The sequence below is a fragment of the Podarcis muralis genome, chromosome 8, assembly GCF_964188315.1.
Source record: "Podarcis muralis chromosome 8, rPodMur119.hap1.1, whole genome shotgun sequence".
Classification (NCBI taxonomy): Eukaryota; Metazoa; Chordata; class Lepidosauria; order Squamata; family Lacertidae; genus Podarcis; species Podarcis muralis.
In genome coordinates this window covers 8,056,132-8,074,207 of record NC_135662.1, presented here as the reverse complement: position 1 = coordinate 8,074,207, position 18,076 = coordinate 8,056,132, and the positions used below count along the sequence as shown (strand labels likewise).

Below are 18,076 nucleotides of genomic sequence, written 5' to 3'. Positions count from 1 at the left end.
TAAAGCATTGGTTTCAAAGTGTTCCATGTACAGGTTTGCGATGACCGGTGAGAGGGGTGATCCCATAGGTGCTCCTTCTATCTGTTTGTATCTTTGTCCATTGTGGATGAAGTACGTGTTGGTTAGGCAGTGGTTGGTCAGGTCCAAGATGTATTCGGGGGGATTGTATTTGTTTTGAATGGCTGTCAAGGCTTCATTAATGGGCACTTGTGTGAAGAGAGATACAACATCGAAGCTCACAAGTAGGTCATTGGGATGTAGGTTTTGCTTCTTTATTGTTTCTATGAACTGGAAGGAGTTTGGAACGTGTGAAGAGATGTGTTAATTGCCAATGGATACCAGCAAAACAGGGTTACGAAGCTAATCCAAAAAGAAACACCCCCCAAAAACCAAGACACAGAAGAAAACAATGGCATGGCCCTCCTTCCTTATATCAAGGGCACTACAGATAAAATTAGCAAAATCCTCCATAAACACAATATCAAAACAGCCTTTTGCGCCAACCAAAAAATAGCCAATATCCTCAGAAACCCCAAGGATAAAATCCAGTTGGAAAACCAAGGGGTCTATGAAATACCCTGCAAAGTCTGCCCAGCCACGTACATTGGACAAACAAACAGACGAATAAATGCACGTATCGCAGAACACAAGAATGCCGTCAAAAAAGAAGAAAAAACTTCCTCTCTCTTCCAACACATGAAAGAAACAGGACACGAAATTAATTTTGCAGATTCCAAATTGCTCTCTAACATGGAACATCACCACAAGAGAATAATCATGGAAGCCATCGAGATAGAGAAACACCCTCACAACATGAACAAGCGTGACGACACATCCCGCTTGCCAGACATCTGGAAATTAGCCCTCCCCACAAAAACTGACACCAGATCCAGAGGCACACAGAACGCCATCACCAATCAACCACACCAGACCCAAACCCAGACCCTCTCCACAGATAAATTACAGACACCATCCAGTAGCCAAACCATGGTGGCACCTCCGGATGCTGCACCCCCCTGCAATCCCTACACAGATCTGGCTGGCACAGGCCACAAAACCACAGCTCGCCCCTATACACGAAGCCAAGCCAGAGCACAACTAAATGTAGTACACCCATCTTCTCAGAAAAACTCTTCACAAAGTTCAAGAGGTCAAGACACAAAGGCTTTAGCAACTAATCCACACCTAATGACCCACCTAAGTGGTACTCAGGATATCACTCAAGAAATCACTCAAGATATCCCTCAAGCAATTAAGGAACAAAAGAAGAAAAGGCACACTAGCCTAGGAACTTCCTCTCTGCCCAAAACATTGGAGGCCACACCTCCTCAACAGTATTTATAGGAACTCAAACACTGAGATCCTGCTCTGTTCCAGTAACAAGAAGCCGAAAGCACCTGCCTGAAGATGACGAGTGAGACCTCGTCGAAACGTCGCCTAGACACCCCAACTTTTACACGGGAAGATACCCGAGGACACCAAAACCTGCATTCCTGTACCCGTGAAAATCTACGAAAGCATATATATATATATATATATATATATATATTAAGGGACGCGGGTGGCGCTGTGGGTAAAACCTCAGCGCCTAGGACTTGCCGATCATATGGTCAGCGGTTCGAATCCCCATGGTGGGGTGCACTCCCGTCGTTCGGTCCCAGCGCCTGCCAACCTAGCAGTTCGAAAGCACCCCCGGGTGCAAGTAGATAAATAGGGACCGCTTTATAGCGGGAAGGTAAACGGCGTTTCCGTGTGCTGCGCTGGCTCACCAGATGCAGCTTGTCACGCTGGCCACGTGACCCAGAAATGTCTGCGGACAATGCTGGCTCCTGGCCTCTAGAGTGAGATGAGCGCACAACCCTACAGTCTGTCAAGACTGCCCCGTACAGGCAGGGGTACCTTTACCTTTATATATATTGTGGAAATAGAGATATCACAATGTCAACTGACTCTTCCTTCTAAACCATTTGCAGTAATAATTAGGAATGAAAGCTAGACATCAAACTAGACATTAGCCCCTTTCAGTTTGCTGGGTTGTTTTTTTTGTGTGTGTGCTAGCTTGATTCCTGTCTCAAACAATAACAATAGTACTTCCTTTTGCAATCATTTTAAAGTTCAGCCTTACTTCCTCTCTCCTACAGTGACAATTCCCCCAAAGTTTTCAAGTGCAGGCCCAATGTATCGGACATTTTAGAAGTCCAGATTAAGCATTATGAGATATGGGGCATTGCAGTATTCTGGTCCCTCTTTTCCTGAAAGGGGTGCAAATGATAAATCAGTATGCAGAAGACGCTGAAGTAAAGCAGGCCTCTGTACGTTAAGATGGCGTAAATTTACACCAGGGTCAAATACCGTTCAGCAGCTGCTCTGCCTAAGCCTAGCAGAAGGAAAAACAAGCCTTTGAAACAGTCTTCTCTGTCAGGTTTCCAGGTCATGAGACTGAGCTAAATAGGATTAGAATCCAGCCTAAGTCCTCCATCTCTGATGCCATGCCCCCAGAATGACTCTTTTTGGGGATTTACCCCAGTCTCAGTTGGCACGCGGGTGGCGCTGTAGTCTAAACCACTGAGCCTCCTGGGCTTGCTGATCAAAAGGCCGGTGGTTCGAATACCAGCGACGGGGTGAGCTCTCATTGCTGGGTCCCAGCTCCTGCCAACCTAGCAGTTTGAAAGCACACCAAAAAGTGCAAGTAGATAAATAGGTACCACTCTGGCGGGAAGGTAAACAGCATTTCCGTGCGTTGCTCTGGTTTCGTTGTTCCATTGTGCCAGAAGTGGCTTAGTCGTGCTGGCCACATGACCCGGAAAAACTGTCTGCAGACAAATGCTGGCTCCCTCAGCCTGTAAAGTGAGATGAGCGCCACCACCCCAGAGTCGTCTGCAACTGAAGTTAACTGCCAGGGGTCCTTTACCTTTACCTTTTTTTAGTCTCAGCTGGCAGAGCCAGAATGTGCAAATTATGCCAGCATATATTTGGCTAAACTGGGGTTGAGGGTTTAATGTCTGCTGAGCTGGGCACCAGTCATCTGAGCCAGAGATCTGCTGCATCCTAAATTGTTCTTCCTTAGAAATCTTGTCATAGGCCTGTCCCCCCAAATAATATTTATTTATTGGTAAATCACTGCCATCATCATCTTCCACCTGTGGAAAGTGACTTGCCAATCAAACCTTTCCTTTTTTGTTAACCATAGAGATTGGTATGCAAAACGGTCTGACTCACTTTGCCACCTTCAGAAGCTGCGGGGATAAATCAAGCTCACAAATGCAAACTCTGTGGGCCTATTTGACTGAAATTACAATCCTGCTAAGATAAATGGCCAAGTCAGCTTCATCTCTCTTGAAGTGCAAGTGCCTTGCCTATACTTTGTGGGGATGAAAATGCTCAAATCCCCCTCCTAAGATTCCCCTTTGTCATTTGAAAAGGGGAAGGAAGGACCACCTAAAGCCATTTCCTCATTTTTTTAAAAGCCTCCGCGTGAATTAGAAGTATCCTGATGGGCAGTAAGCCAGAAAAGCAGAAAGCACACACTCAAAATTAAAATGAAATAATAAAACCTGTGTCCGGCATGTCACTTTGCAAGAGCTAGGGAAATTGGACTGGTACAACCTTCTGCGCCTGACATTTAATTATTCTGCACAGCGAGAAGTCAGGAGCGCTGAACAAAGAACCTTTGACGTCTTGTCAAAAACAGCAGCGTGCCAAGCTCCCTTGTGCAGAATCAAAGCAGGGGAAGCAAGAAGGAGGAGGATTGATTGAAACCCGTCTCCATTCGCAAATGAAGACAGCAGCGAGGACTTTCTCCTTCTCAAATATCAAGCTGGTCAAATCACTAGAGACATTTGTACCAGCATCCAGGAATCAGCTGGACGACTGGGAGAGAAAACTTCAGAGGACATTTATCAGTGTCGAAAGAGTGCCATCTGTTTTGTGCAGTGTGAAAGGGCACTTCCTCTCAAATGTGGAAGAGATTATGCAGCAAAGACAAGCAAGTTCTGTGGGATGTGAAACACAAGAGCAGTCAAGTACAACATTCCTAGAGTGAACATGTTTACACATGGGGAGGGATGTTTGTCCAGCCAGCAGGTAAACTTCCTGTTTCCTTCTGGGCTGGGACAGACTTCCTCTGCATGTGACTAGAGGTGGGTGTGGCCTCACCTGCGCAGGTAATGACAAAAGCACAGGGCAGGGCAGCCATCTCTCTCCTCTCTTTCACCATATGCATCGAAGATACAACTTCTACTAAGCCAAAGATGCCCTCTTGGCTTCCAGCCAAGAGAGGACAGAGGGACTATCTTCTTAAGAGATAGATTCCAAATGTATGTTACTTCATTAAGCTAAGTCTGCCTTCTGGGATCTGATTGTGAACAGGATGTGAGTAAACTCTTTTTATACTTTTGTAAAAGACTGTGTTGTCTCTTATATTTTATGAGGGAATAAGGGGGAAATACCAGAACAGTTATTATAGAGGCTTTCGCGAGCCTGAGCAAACACATCCGTTGCAAAGCTTAAAATAAAGGGGAATGTTACTCTGCTGAAATTGTGGAACTTGTTAACACAAGTTGGATAAGGATATAATCAGACAATATATCCTCTCCTGCATCCCTGAACATTCCCACAAGTTCCACTTGGGACAAGTCTTTGGGGCTACACACTTATTCCTGCATTGCACAGAGCTGAGCTAAATGACCTTTGGGATCCTTTCCAACGCTATGCGGAAGTTGATGTTTCTATGATTTACACAGGGCATTTCTTTGATCTCTCAACCCATGTCCCGTCTTACTTTCTGTGCTGTTTGTATGGAATGTTTTTTTAATGTTTTCTCCCCCCTTATGTATTATTATTATTATTATTATTATTATTATTATTATTATTATTATTATTATTTTGCACACACGTGCATGTTTTTAACCATCAACATCTGTTTCTCCCGAGATCTCTGTATTTCCCTCTCTGGCAGGGATCCCAACTTGAATAAAATATTGAGGGGGGGTAAGCCCTGCCCTACATAATCAATCACATGACATGGTCCACGCACACTATTTGAATGGTAACTTGGGCGGGGGCTTCCTCTCAAATATTTTATGGGGGGGGATGGGACCTCGGACCCTAGTCTCCCATGCTGTCTGGTATCCTACCCGGGTGCCATTGCTTGGTTCTGCTGTTATATTTTTAATCCAACCTCGCATTCCCATCAGCTTCTGCAGCCCAGCTGCAGCTGAAATTCCAGCTGTGGGCATTCCAGAAACTGGTGGCTGGTTGTTGTCAGAAGGGACTGGGGTGTGGGGGTGTGGGGGTGGGGGTGTGTTGGGGCAGTCCAGACCCCTGCCAGCAAATCTGGAGCTACGGGTGCCAACTTAAACAAAATCCTTATGTAGTTTGTTAAGGATCTTGGGACTTGTAGGTACCCTTAAAAAAACACCAAAACTTCATTTCCCAGGATTATTTAGGGGAAGCCATGATTTTAAAAGTGGTATAAGAAGGCTTTAAATGTAGAGATGGATGAGATGAGTGTGGGGTGTGAAACATAGAGCAGTCAAATACAACATTCCTAGAGTGGACATATTTAGACATGAAGAGGGATGTTTGTCCAGCCAGTAGATAAACTTCCTGTTTCCTCCTGTGCTGGGACAAACTTCCTCGACATGTGACCAGAGGTGGGCGTGACTTTACCTGTGCAGGTAACAAAAGCACAGGACTGGCCACCACATCTCTCTCTTCTCCATTTTTCTTTCATCGAAGAAGCATCAGCCTTGACCTTGTCTGGCCAAGAGAGGAAAAAGGAACTATCGCCTTATGCAATAGATTCCAGGCGTATATATTTTGTAACTTAAGTCTGCCTTCAGGGATCCTTTTGTGAACTGAATGAAACTGTGAATAAACTATTTTATACTTTTATACAAGACTGTGTTGTGTCTATCTTTTTAGGAGGGAATAAAAGGGGAATTACCAGGAAACTTATTTTAGAGGCTTAAACAAGCCTGGCAAAAACGTTATCTGCTGTGTACTTTTAAAAAGGGGAATGTTACTCTGCTAAATTGTAGAACTTGTTAACACAAGTTGGAAAGGATATAATTAAACAATATATCCTCTCCTGCCTCCCTGAACATTCCCACAATGAGAACAATTTGGCACTCAAAATTCTACAAGGGAATTTGGAGAAGGAGAATGTCTGAAACGTTCCAACTGTGTCATTGTTCCTTACCTGGCCAGGGGATGTTCTTCCTCATAGTAAGCCATAGGGGTTTCCTACACAGTATGAGTCAGATGCACCAGCATCCATGCTGCCCAGTAATCATGTCAAAAATATGCTCTGATTGGAAATAGATGGCCTAAATATGCATCTAAGCATCAGCCAGAGCACATGTCTACAACAAAGTGCCCACAGAATGTTCTACAGATAAATTGAAGCTTCTTCAAGCACATTACCCTCAACTGACCCAAAACACAACAGAGGGTGTTAAAATAAACAGCTTTGTGATGCAGAATGAGTAATGCACCTCAGGCTTCCCACACACCATAGATTTAAAGCAAATTTAAAGTACACCCCTCCAAAGGACCTGTAGGGGGGCTCTGTGAGGAATAAGCTACATTTCCCATTATTCTATCTTTTTTTAAAAAAGAGGATGGGAATGTACTTCAGAATTTTAGGTGGTAATCATGTAAAACATGTTGCAGGCAATCGTATGGCAAGACGAGCAGTTTAGGATTATTTGTTTTATTACAGTGGTAAGGGACTCCTGACCATTAGGTCCAGTCGTGACTGACTCTGTGGTTGCGGCGCTCATCTCACTTACTGGTCGAGGGAGCCGGCGTACAGCTTCCGGGTCATGTGGCCAGCATGACTAAGCCACTTCTGGCGAACCAGAGCAGCGCACGGAAACACCGTTTACCTTCCTGCCAGAGTGGTACCTATTTATCTACTTGCACTTTGACGTGCTTTCGAACTGCTAGGTTGGCAGGAGCAGGGACCGAGCAACGGGAGCTCACGCCATCACAGGGATTCGAACCACCGACCTTCTGATCGGCAAGTCCTAGGCTCTGTGGTTCAACCCACAGCGCCACCCGCATCCTTCATTACAGTGGTACCTCGGGTGAAGTACTTAATTCGTTCCGGAGGTCCGTTCTTAACCTGAAACTGTTCTTAACCTGAAGCACCACTTTAGCTAATGGGGCCTCCTGCTGCTGCCGCGCCGCCGGAGCACAATGTCTGTTCTCATCCTGAAGCAAAGTTCTTAACCTGAAGCACTATTTCTGGGTTAGCGAGTCTGTAACCTGAAGCGTATGTAACCCGAGGTACCACTGTATTTGTTTATTAAATTTCTATACCGACCTTCATCTGAGGATCCCCGGGCAATTTACAATATAATGGATGCTGCAGGTTCTCTGGCTCAACCAACTGATTCCCAGCTCGGACATGCTCAGTCCCGAACGCCAATGCAGCTGAATATGCCAGGGTAAATTTCTCATACCAGCTCAGTTGAGCTCAGTTGAATGTGGCTGTAGCTCCCCCAAAAGGAGCATTCTGGGGAAGTGGCAGGGGAGGGAGCAGAAAGGGGGGACTTAGGCTGGATCCTGATCCCAATCAGCTTGGTTGTGTGGCTTTGCAAGCCCATGTTTGTTTGTTTGTTTGTTTGTTTAAAAAATACGTATAAAATTTTGTATGCATCATACAGTTCTCTGTGCAATCTGAGGGTGGTGTCCAGTGCGCGTCCTACTCAGAGTAGACCCAATGGAATTAATGAATATGATTAAATTAGGTCAATTAATTTCGTTGGGTCTATTTTGAGTAGGACTTAGTTGGCGACAACCCCAAGTGTTCATTGATTTCCAACCCACATATAAGGCAGGGAACTGAGAATTTGGACAGCTTGCTTTAAATCGTGGGCTGCATGGACTTCTCTTCCACATTGACTCTCTCTGCATTGCTATCTCCAAAGTCAGCAAACTGCATTTAGCACCACTTTCTCCTAAGCTCATAAAATGGGGGAAAGAAAAGCTGCAATAAACATTAACCAAGCAAGCTATCTACTGTTGATAAACAAGCTCATTATCTCAATTATCGCTGTAATCGACACTGTCTCAGCAAGCTGAAAAACAAAACAGATCATCGCTGGAGCGCTCTCAGCCGTGGGCTTGAAAGGAAATCAAACGAATAAGCAATGGAAACTGGGGGAAATCAAAATTGATCTGGCGTAGCCGACCTGTTCGTCAGCTATGTTTGAAGCAACAGGAAGACCAAGCAAGTTGCAGGAGCTCTGCGTGAAGAAGGCAGAGAAATGCTACGACGAAGACAAGATGGAACCACGCAACACCTCCTTTGCCTCTGTTTTCACACAAAAGGAAAGCAGTGCCCAATCTGGTGATAACAGACTACAGCAGGGGTCGGCAAAGTTTTTGTGACTTGGGCCGGTTCACGGTCCCGCAGACGTCGCAGTGGGCCAGAGTGCGCGTACACGCACACATTTGCAAACGCTATTTCCGGTGCTCCTTCCGGTGCGGAGGAGGCGTGTGAAGAAGGCCAGCGTCACGGAAGGCGGTCCCCACTCTGCTCTGTGCCAGTTTAGCACAGCACATGGGAGCCGACTGAGTGGCCGGTAGGGGTCCCTGAGCGGGCAGCGGGGGTCCATGGGCCGGTTAAACAACCTGCACGGGCCACTTGTGGCCCATGAGCCTTAGGTTGCCGACGGCTGGATGAAAGAATGCAAGGAGGGAGCTGCAGCCAAGACAGGAAAAGGGGCAATAATGGAGCACCTAACTGGGAGTTGAACTTCTGGGTCCCTTCCAATTCTACAATTCTGGGATTCCACATTCGTATTTGGAGGAAATTTTCCACCCTGGAATGCTGTCACTGTTTAAAATAGCACCACTGTTCTGATGATACAGGAAGAGTATTCTGCTTCATAAAACACTGCCTTTTCCCTTGCTAGTCAGTACTAAAGGCAAGGTAAGTAAAGTATCTGCATGCTCTGTTTCTTCTACTAGCCTTTTGGGATTTGAGAAACTGGCGTCTCAGATCTGCTCCTCTGTAGACGGTTTCAGTGTAGCCAGTGTGGTGTAGTGGTTAAGAGCGGTAGTCTCATAATCTGGTGAACAGGTTCACTTCCCCGCTCCTCCACATGCAACTGCTGGGTGACCTTGGGCTAGTCACACTTCTCTGAAGTCTCTCAGCCTCGCCCACCTCACAGAGCGTTCGTTGTGGGGGAGGAAGGGAAAGGAGAATGTTAGCCGCTTTGAGACTCCTTCCGGTAGTGATAAAGCGGGATATCAAATTCAAACTCTTCTTCTTCTTCTTCTTCTTCTTCTTCTTCTTCTTCTTCTTCTTCTTCTTCTTCTTCTTCTAGGTTAAGGGGTGAGCACTTTGTATAACAGACAGGATCGACAACACCACCCCAACAGAGTAGGAGTTTCAAGAAGCATGACTAGGAATATATTAATACCGCTGTTGTTTCCTCGAGTAACATTTGGCATTATTGGTCCTTTTTTGACAAAATGGTTACAAGGGAAGGATTTTGTAAACAGTTTTCTGCCTTAGAAGGCCAGTTTCCTCTTCCGTAACCTCAATGTTGCCCGTATAGAATTCAGCAGAGAAGAGGGGGTTGAGGGCAAGTCTAGAAGCAGTTGGCTCTGCCTCTACCTGCAGATATTCTCCTTGCTTCCTGCACTTCCATTCCCAGTGGGCAAAATTCATCACAGATTTTATCGGTGGGAGTAGGGATAATATAAACTCACCTCTCTCTTATCAGCCTGGTGATCCTGCCTAAGAAAGGCCCATCTCCATCCCTTTTGTAGCAGGAACCCCCACCCCAATCATTCAGTTTGTACAAACTTCACACACACTCACACTCACACACTACTGTTATAAATCCATAGAAAAATCAACCATACATCGGATTTGCACTGTTCCATTTTTATTTTACTCCATATGACAAGGACTATCAAAGGGGGGTGGCTTGGTTCTGGTCAGCCATAATCCCTTCACCATCCCAGCACATCCACAGGAGCCCTGCCCAGTTGCTGTGCCAACCCTGATGGTCCTAGACAGAAGACAATCAAGATCACAAAGAACTTGCATATGGGAGTGGATTCAGCATGGACTGAAACAAAGGACAATGATCAGATCTTCCCTCTGGGGGCAGGAAACTGCCAACTCCCCTTTGTCTCCTGGAAGTGACTCATGGGGAGGGGGAAAGGAGGAACCAGCCAGGTGACAGGACACTCAGGTTACCACCACAACTCCTCCCTCAACCCCTCCTTTCTGCAATGTATGCATGATGTTTCTGGGGGTGGGCTTGACCTAGAGGATGGGAATTTCAAAAGTTTTTATAAGCTCTTGCACACCATCTTTCTGGGTCTTTCCTCTCTCTTGCAAGTGAGGGGAACACCCTGTTGCAACAGTTCAATAAAGGCCAAGCCTACAGGCTGCTGTTTTGCTCCAAGTTATCCTGGTTGGTGTCTTTGTTTTGTCCAAGGGAGCCCTCAGATTTTTCCGGTAACACCTTACACTGTGCATCTAATGTCACCACGAACAAGAACTGTCCCCTACCTCAGAAGCAACAGGTTTGCAGTAACCGGCTCCAAACACCAGGTTTTCCAGCGACATCCCCGTCAGATCTGGTCCTGTTTCCAAGCTGTTTTTACCAAGCCACGAGCCCTTCCCTGGACGGGCAAAGCTAAACAAAGAAGAAAAAATGGAATACCTATATCTATATGGAACAACAGTATTACACATTTCAAAGTTTTCTCACCCATCCTTTCCTCTCTGCACTAAAAATACATTTTAAAAAATATCCCTGTGTTGCTATTTTAAAACAACAGTTCTTGGAGAGCTGGGAGACATAGCAAAGGTTCGTCTCGGTCTGTGGTGCTCTGGGAAGCCTTCAGGCTTTTTCAAAGCTTGTTAAAAATTCTCCACTAACAGGATCAGTAGCAGCAAACAAGTTTCCCAGGAATAGGTAAGCTTTTCTTCTCTCTTTGTCATCAACAACATATGGCAATTGTTAAAGGAGTTCAGAAAGAAGCAAAGAGATTACTGTTCTCCCTCTTTGCTCAGGGTAAGACAAGAGACAGTGGTTACAAATTAGGGGGGGGGGGAGCTAGATTTACCGTAGATCAAATATTAAAAACAACAAGTCTGTGTGTGAGCAGGCAAGAGACAATAAGGAAACATTAGATCACAGGCAGGCAGACTTGAGGCTTGCAGGATCCGCTTTAATTTTATTTATTTCTTTACCAGCCCTACCAATAGACAGGGTGAGGCCACTGCCTCAAGCATTGTGTGCTGAGGATAGGGACCAACAGCCAGGAGTGTGTTACATGGCCCCTAAGCTAGCCTGCTCCTCTTTGTGGAGGATGATTCTTACATGATTAGTGTGGAAGTAAGAGTTAGCCCTGTCAAGATTCTGTGCACGGAAGGGAGGGGACACCATGGTCACCTTCGCCTTAGGCTACAAAATGTATTGAGCTGGACCTCAGAAGAACCTCCCATGTGGACTGACCCAGACCCTGCAGTCATCATCTAAGGTCCTTCTTTGTGGGCCTCCTCCATGAGAGGTCCATAGGGTGGCAAAATGCTTGGTAAAGCCACATCTAACAACTAGACTTAAATAAGATGGGGTTGCTATATGTCTGGGGTTGCTATGGAGGCACAGATTGCAGCTATAACAAAGGCGGCATTTTTTCATCTCCGCCAAGCTAAGCAGTTGGCTCCTTACCTCTCTCGCCCTGACCTAGCCACTGTGATCCATGCGATGGTCACCTCCAGACTGGTTTATTGTAACTCGCTCTACGTGGGGCTGCCCTTGAGACTGACCCAGAAACTCCAGCGGGTGCAGAATGCCGCAGCGAGACTCCTTACGGGGTCTTCGCTGCGAGACCACATTCATCCGGCGCTATACCAGCTGCACTGGCTCCCGGTGGAGTACAGGATCAGGTTTAAGGTGCTGGTTTTAACCTTCAAAGCCCTATACGGCCTAGGACCCTCGTACCTACGGGACCGCCTCTCCTGGTATGCCCCACAGAGAAACTTACGGTCTTCAAATAAAAACATCTTGAAGGTCCCAGGCCACAGAGAGGTTAGGCTGGCCTCAACTAGAGCCAGGGCTTTTTCGGCTGCGGCTCCAACCTGGTGGAACGCTCTGTCTCAAGAGACAAGGGCCCTGCAGGACTTGACATCTTTCTGCAGGGCCTGCAAGACAGAGCTGTTCCACCAGGCCTTTGGTCAGGACGCAGCCTGACTCCCTCCTTTGGCAATCTTTACAAAACTTTAGTTTATGGTTGCCATCAATTTGTATTTTAATTAATTTTTATAATGTTTTTATAATGTTGCGCTGTTTTAGTGTTGGTAGCCGCCCTGAGCCCGGCTTTGGCTGGGGAGGGCGGGATATAAATAAAATTTATTATTATTATTATTATTAACCAGGAAAATAGTGTCCGGGATTTTGAGGTTGATTGCTTTTTTTAAAAAAAAAAAAAAAGCTCAACTACTTTTGAATTTTACTTCTAGAAAAATGGCAACCCTAAAATAGGACAGAGTGTTGTCCATTTCCTAGTGTGGATAGTGCTATCACCACATAAAGGTAAGGGGACCCCTGACCATTAGGTCCAGTCGTGACCGGCTCTGGGGTTGCGGTGCTTATCTCGCTTTATTGGCCGAGGGAGCTGGCGTACAGCTTCTGCGTCATGTGGCCAGCATGACTAAGCCGCTTCTGGCAAACCAGAGCACTGCACGGAAACGCCATTTACCTTCCCGCCAGAGCGGTACCTATTTATCTACTTGCACTGGTGTGCTTTCAAACTGCTAGGTTGGCAGGAGCAGGGACAGAACAACAGGAGCTGACCCCATTGTGGGGATTCGAACCGCCGACCTTCTGATTGGCAAATCCTAGGCTCTGTGGTTTAACCCACAATGCCACCCACGTCCCTGCCATCACCACATAGCTGATTATAAAAGGCAAACCTTGGTCAGCAACTGTGGTTAGATTACAGCAACACATTATACATATATAGAAATTTAATAAATAATAATAATATTTCTGCCAAGTCTCTATTTTTAGTAGTTCTGTTGCTGGCATTGTTTTTATTTTATGTAAGCATTTTTTTAAAAAAGCAAATGAGATGAAATATACTCGGAGTTGAGTGTTGATTTCATGCTCTTTATTTCAGCTCATGGTTAACAGTGAGTGAGTACTTTCCCAAAAAACCTCTGGTTATATATACATTATTTACACAATGAGTCCCGTGTGATTGGCTGATTCAACTCCCCTCCTGGAACTTGATTGGAATGTTCCTGCAGGCCAATCAGGTTGCTGATTCACTTCCTCCTGGAGCCGGATTGGGCAGTTCCTGCAGACCAATCAGGTTGCTGCCTTCTAGGTTCCTACCTGCCTATTGTTCTAGGATCCAAGCTCAGTACATAACATGACATATGAACAATTGACCTCTCATAGCAAAGATCATGAAATACACATACAGAAAATGAAAACAACAAGAACCCTGTTTCTCTCACCTGATCAGGGGCTGGTGCAGAGCCACCAGAGAAGCATGCAGGGTAACAGAGATGGCTGACAGGTGGAAGTAGTCAAACATGACGGGCACATGATGATGCAGCCCTCGCCCCGGGTGGAAGTGGAGCCCCAAAGTGCGGCTGCTGATCACAGGGATTGACGTGACATCTCTCAGCCTGGAAGGAGAAGCAATGGTCGTTGTTGTTAATAACAGTTTCATTTATGGATGGCTTTGTATGAAGGATCTCAAATTGCCTTCTCAAGGGAAGAAAAGCCTATAAAGCACTGTTGCACATCTATCTGCCTGTCTATCTACAATAAAAGTTAAAACAATTGCATATAAAACACCTTTGAAACAAATAAATATAGAGGAAAAAACAGTTAAAATAATTGCATTTGTTTATTTATTTATTTAATAACCTGCTTCCTCCCAATGGAGCCCCGGGCAGTAAATGCACAAGCAATAAAACCACACTCTTTTTTTTTAAAAAAATGCAGTACAAATCAACAGAGATGACAGCTTCCTGATGTGTACTGGAGAAGGTGGTTGTTCCAAAGCATAGGTGCTACCACAATAAAAGCCCTGTTCTCACATTGGGTGGAATGGACTTTCTGATGAGATGGTAGCCGCAGGAGGCTCTCTCCTACGGAGCACAGTGATTGGTTGGGCCTATAAGGAATAAGAGAGACATCACCTTGCTGACAGAGATCCGTATAGTTAAAGCTATGGTTTTCCCAGTAGTGATGTATGGAAGTGAGAGCTGGACCATAAAGAAAGAAGGCTGATTGCCGAAGAATGGATGCTTTTGAATTCTGGTGCTGGAGGAGACTCTTGAGAATCCCATGGACTGCAAGAAGATCAAACCTCTCCATTCTGAAGGAAATCAGCCCTGAGTGCTCACTGGAAGGACAGATCATGAAGCTGAGGCTCCAATACTTTAGCCACCTCATGAGAAGACTCCCTGGAAAAGACCCTGATGTTGGGAAAGATGGAGGGCACAAGGAGAAGGGGACGACAGAGGACGAGATGGTTGGATAGTGTTCTCAAAGCTATGAACATGAGTTTGACCAAGCTGCGGGAGGCAGTGGAAGACAGGAGTGCCTGGCGTGCTCTGGTCCAGGGGGTCACGAAGAGTCGGACATGACTAAACAACAACAATAAGGAATAAGCTGGTCTTCAAGGTATCCCAATGCAAACTGTACAGGGCTTCGTACTACCACCTTCAACTTAGCCTGGTAGCTAATTGAGAAGAGCCTTCTTCTGGCTCAATCTGCTGCATGGATGCAGCCCCAGAGACAATGGTGTGAGTGGAATTTTTATCACTTGGCAGCAATTCACTTGGCAACGAGGAGCATTTACAAGGCTGGTGCTTAGCTCTTAATTGTACTTGTAGCAGCAGTGTCAATATTATGACATTGCTGCGAAAAACCCAAAGTGACTTGCATTGCACCATTCACAGATCCTTAAAAAAAAAAAAGTCAGCGATTGGGCTTAAACCTGCTTTTGTCATTTTAGGAGAAGCTGCTGACACAAGCCGTTAAGACTTTTGAGAAGCCTGTGTAAGAGGTGAAGGAAGAGCTAGGACAAAAAAGGACAATCCGTTTTATTCCCATGTCCGTGCTGTTCAGGAGAATGTGTGTCTAAATTTCTGAGTGCCCAGTGCAATAAAAAATATATCCCAGTCACACATTCATTTGGTACTAATGATGTCACAGAAGCTCATATTTCCTAATAATAATAATAATAATAATAATAATAATAATAATAATAATAATAATGGTAAGAAGAGTCTTACTGAATCAGGCCATTTATGATCCTGTTCTCACTATTGGAATCTTCCCTCTTATTCTTAACTGAATAGAAATGTTAAACTGGGGGTGTGAAGTTCAAAGTTCAAAACATGACTTTTGAAAAGCCTGCTGAAGCTTCTAAAGAGGGATTTTGTGGAACATCAGGTGCAAATATTTCACTGAGGGACTTTTTAAAAATCTCTGTGGTCCATTGACAAACGTTCAAATTATGGCACCATGGGAACCTTTGAGGCCAGTTGGTGTTGGGTAGCCCAGATTTGCCGCCATACGGGAGTTAACATGAGATGAGTTTGCTGGATCCAGCCAAGACCTGTCTAGTCCAGCATCCTTTGTTCACAGTGGCCCAAAAAATACCTGTAAGAAGCCTGAAAGCTTAACATGAGTGGAACAACTCTCTGTCCATCTGAGATTACCAGCAACTGGCATTTGGAGACAGAATGCTTCTGACAGTGAAGGTTAGAACACGGGTGGAACATACGTAGAACATACGTAGTAAATTCTATTTTCTCAAGATAGCCCATTATAGAATAGTTGATACATTCAGTAATCCTTGGGGAAACTACATGATTGCTTAGATTAAACCATCATCATCATTACGAGTTAGTTTCTTTATCTTAACCCAGAGCAACACAAAGTGACTTAAAAAGAGAAATAAAAAATAAATTTAAAAAAACAACAACTCTGGCTTCTAAGGCAGCTTCAAGCAATATTATCTCTTTATTGTGTTTATGAGATTCTTCATGAAATAAATTCTCCTGGCATCAGGCAAAAACAAAATAAAAATATGGCAATAAAGCCACAAAAGGTGTTAGAAAAAGCCAGCACATAAAACCTCAAATAGGAAACCAGCACAATAAAAGACTATATAAGAGCAATGTGTAAACGGAATTTTAAACCAGAAAACACAATAATTAAGAAATAACAGTAAGACCATCAATAACCATGGAGCCCAGGAATTGGAGTGGGGTAGAATACCACCCACTTTTAAATCTAGCCTGCTGGGACCCACAGTTTCCAGTGGGAAGGGGGAAGAAATCTACCTTCAATTCAGGGAAGTGGAAATGTTTTTCCTCATGTGATTCCATGTCCTACAATCTATCTGGGCAATGGACATAGCAGCACTAAAGGAGGCAGACCCTCTGTAGGGAAGATTAACTTTTGAAAGTCTAGGAATGCAACCCTAAACACCCTTACTAGTGATGAATTCTAGGGAACTTCTCAAGGAAGAAACTTAGGCTTGCTCCGTGAAAGAGGGAGGTTTAGATGATTGGTGTGGGAAATGGCTATTGATATCAGAGGCTGCCAAAGTTTTGGAACTGAGGGTACATTTGCAAACCATAGAAGCTGCCAAGAGCATATCAGAAATGCCACAACACTCTTACTTATTCTATTTGCTTCTTCCAAGCCTAATTTTAGAGGACAGTAGGGTTAAGGAAGCCACGTTGATGACCCCAAATACTAGACGGCACTAGCAATTGACTTAGTAGTCTATTTCTTTGCCGTTTTCACATGATTATTTTATAAAAAATGAATAAAATCATGAAAACTCACTTTTAAATACTATTCTGAATATCTTTTATCGCAAAACATCAATGTCTAAATGTATTTTATCTCAAAACATTTTTTAAAAACCTATCTTCCTGTTATGTATTCACCGGTCTGTGTTTGCCTGAGCTTGAGTCTGGACTAAGGATTCTGAGTTCCTGTGTTCTGATTCGATACGTGATATCCAATCACAGAACATTTCAGGATTTGGGCCTCTGTCATTGGCCCTTGAACTCTGAGTCATGATTCGCAGCTTGGAAGTTTAGATAGCCAATCACGTTGGGAATGGGAGTGGCCTAGGCCTTCAGAAATGTATATATGCAATTGTTTTGCCCCTGTTGCTCAGTTCTGTTAGTTCAATAATGGTTCTTGCTGCTATCACTGTGTCTTGCCTCGTGGGAACCCACCTACCCTTCACTAGCGATGAAGGTGGGATGCTAGGCTAGGTATGTAGCCCTGGCTAGCCTCCACAAGCTGAAATCACTGCTGGGGAACTGTCGCCACAGCTGAGCTGAAATCACTGACTGCAGCCACAAGGCAGATCACAGAGAGTGGATGTCATGGCCACCCAGGGCCACCGTATGCATGTTTTTTGTTTATTGGTTTGTTTTTAGCTAAAGACAGAGTGGCAACCTTCGGAGGGAATTCAAAGAACAGCTACATTTCTATCTGCGGGTTAGTCCTGATTTGGGCCAGTTTGCATCAGAATCCACAATGATCAGTTTGCCTTAGGAAAGCAAAAAGTGCTCACTGTTGCTCACTGTCCGTAAAATGCAAGTCCAGCTTGAGCTGAAAGTCTGCTTCTCTTAGTGCCTCTTCCACCTGTAGAGGTTATTGAAAAAGAGAACTGTCATTACAAGCAAGGCCTCATAACACATAGGAAATTGTGTGTGTGTGTGTTCTGAGAACCAATGTGATGCAATGCAGCGTGAGTGTGACAGTTCTATCATGGGGCTCTGCTAAATCAGCATGAATTTACCTCAGACGCGTAAGATGCTCAGCTCCCATCAGCAAGTATCTATCAGCATTCCTGCTGAAGTGTGACTCAGGAAACACAAGTACAGTCAAATCTTGGTTATTGAAGATAATCCATTTCAGCAGCCCATTTGGCTTCCAAAATGTTCGACAACCGAGGTGTGGCTTCTGATTGGCTGCAGGAGCTTCCTGCACTCAAGGGGAAGTCATGTTGGGCATTTGGCTTCAAAAAACGTTCGAAA

General features: G+C 44.8%; 1 protein-coding gene across 3 annotated transcripts in view; it reads right to left on the bottom strand.

The window, feature by feature from the left end:
* Positions 1 to 18,076, bottom strand: part of FAM135B (family with sequence similarity 135 member B) — a 141,737-nt gene that overhangs the window by 47,190 nt on the left and 76,471 nt on the right. For all 3 annotated transcript variants that reach the window (XM_077932714.1, XM_077932716.1, XM_077932717.1), the window contains 3 exons: positions 17,611 to 17,681; positions 13,505 to 13,678; positions 10,544 to 10,670 (listed from right to left, as the gene is read on the bottom strand). In XM_077932714.1, the coding sequence (XP_077788840.1) occupies positions 10,544 to 10,670; positions 13,505 to 13,678; positions 17,611 to 17,681 (372 nt within the window). The remainder of the gene's footprint in view (positions 1 to 10,543; positions 10,671 to 13,504; positions 13,679 to 17,610; positions 17,682 to 18,076) is intronic.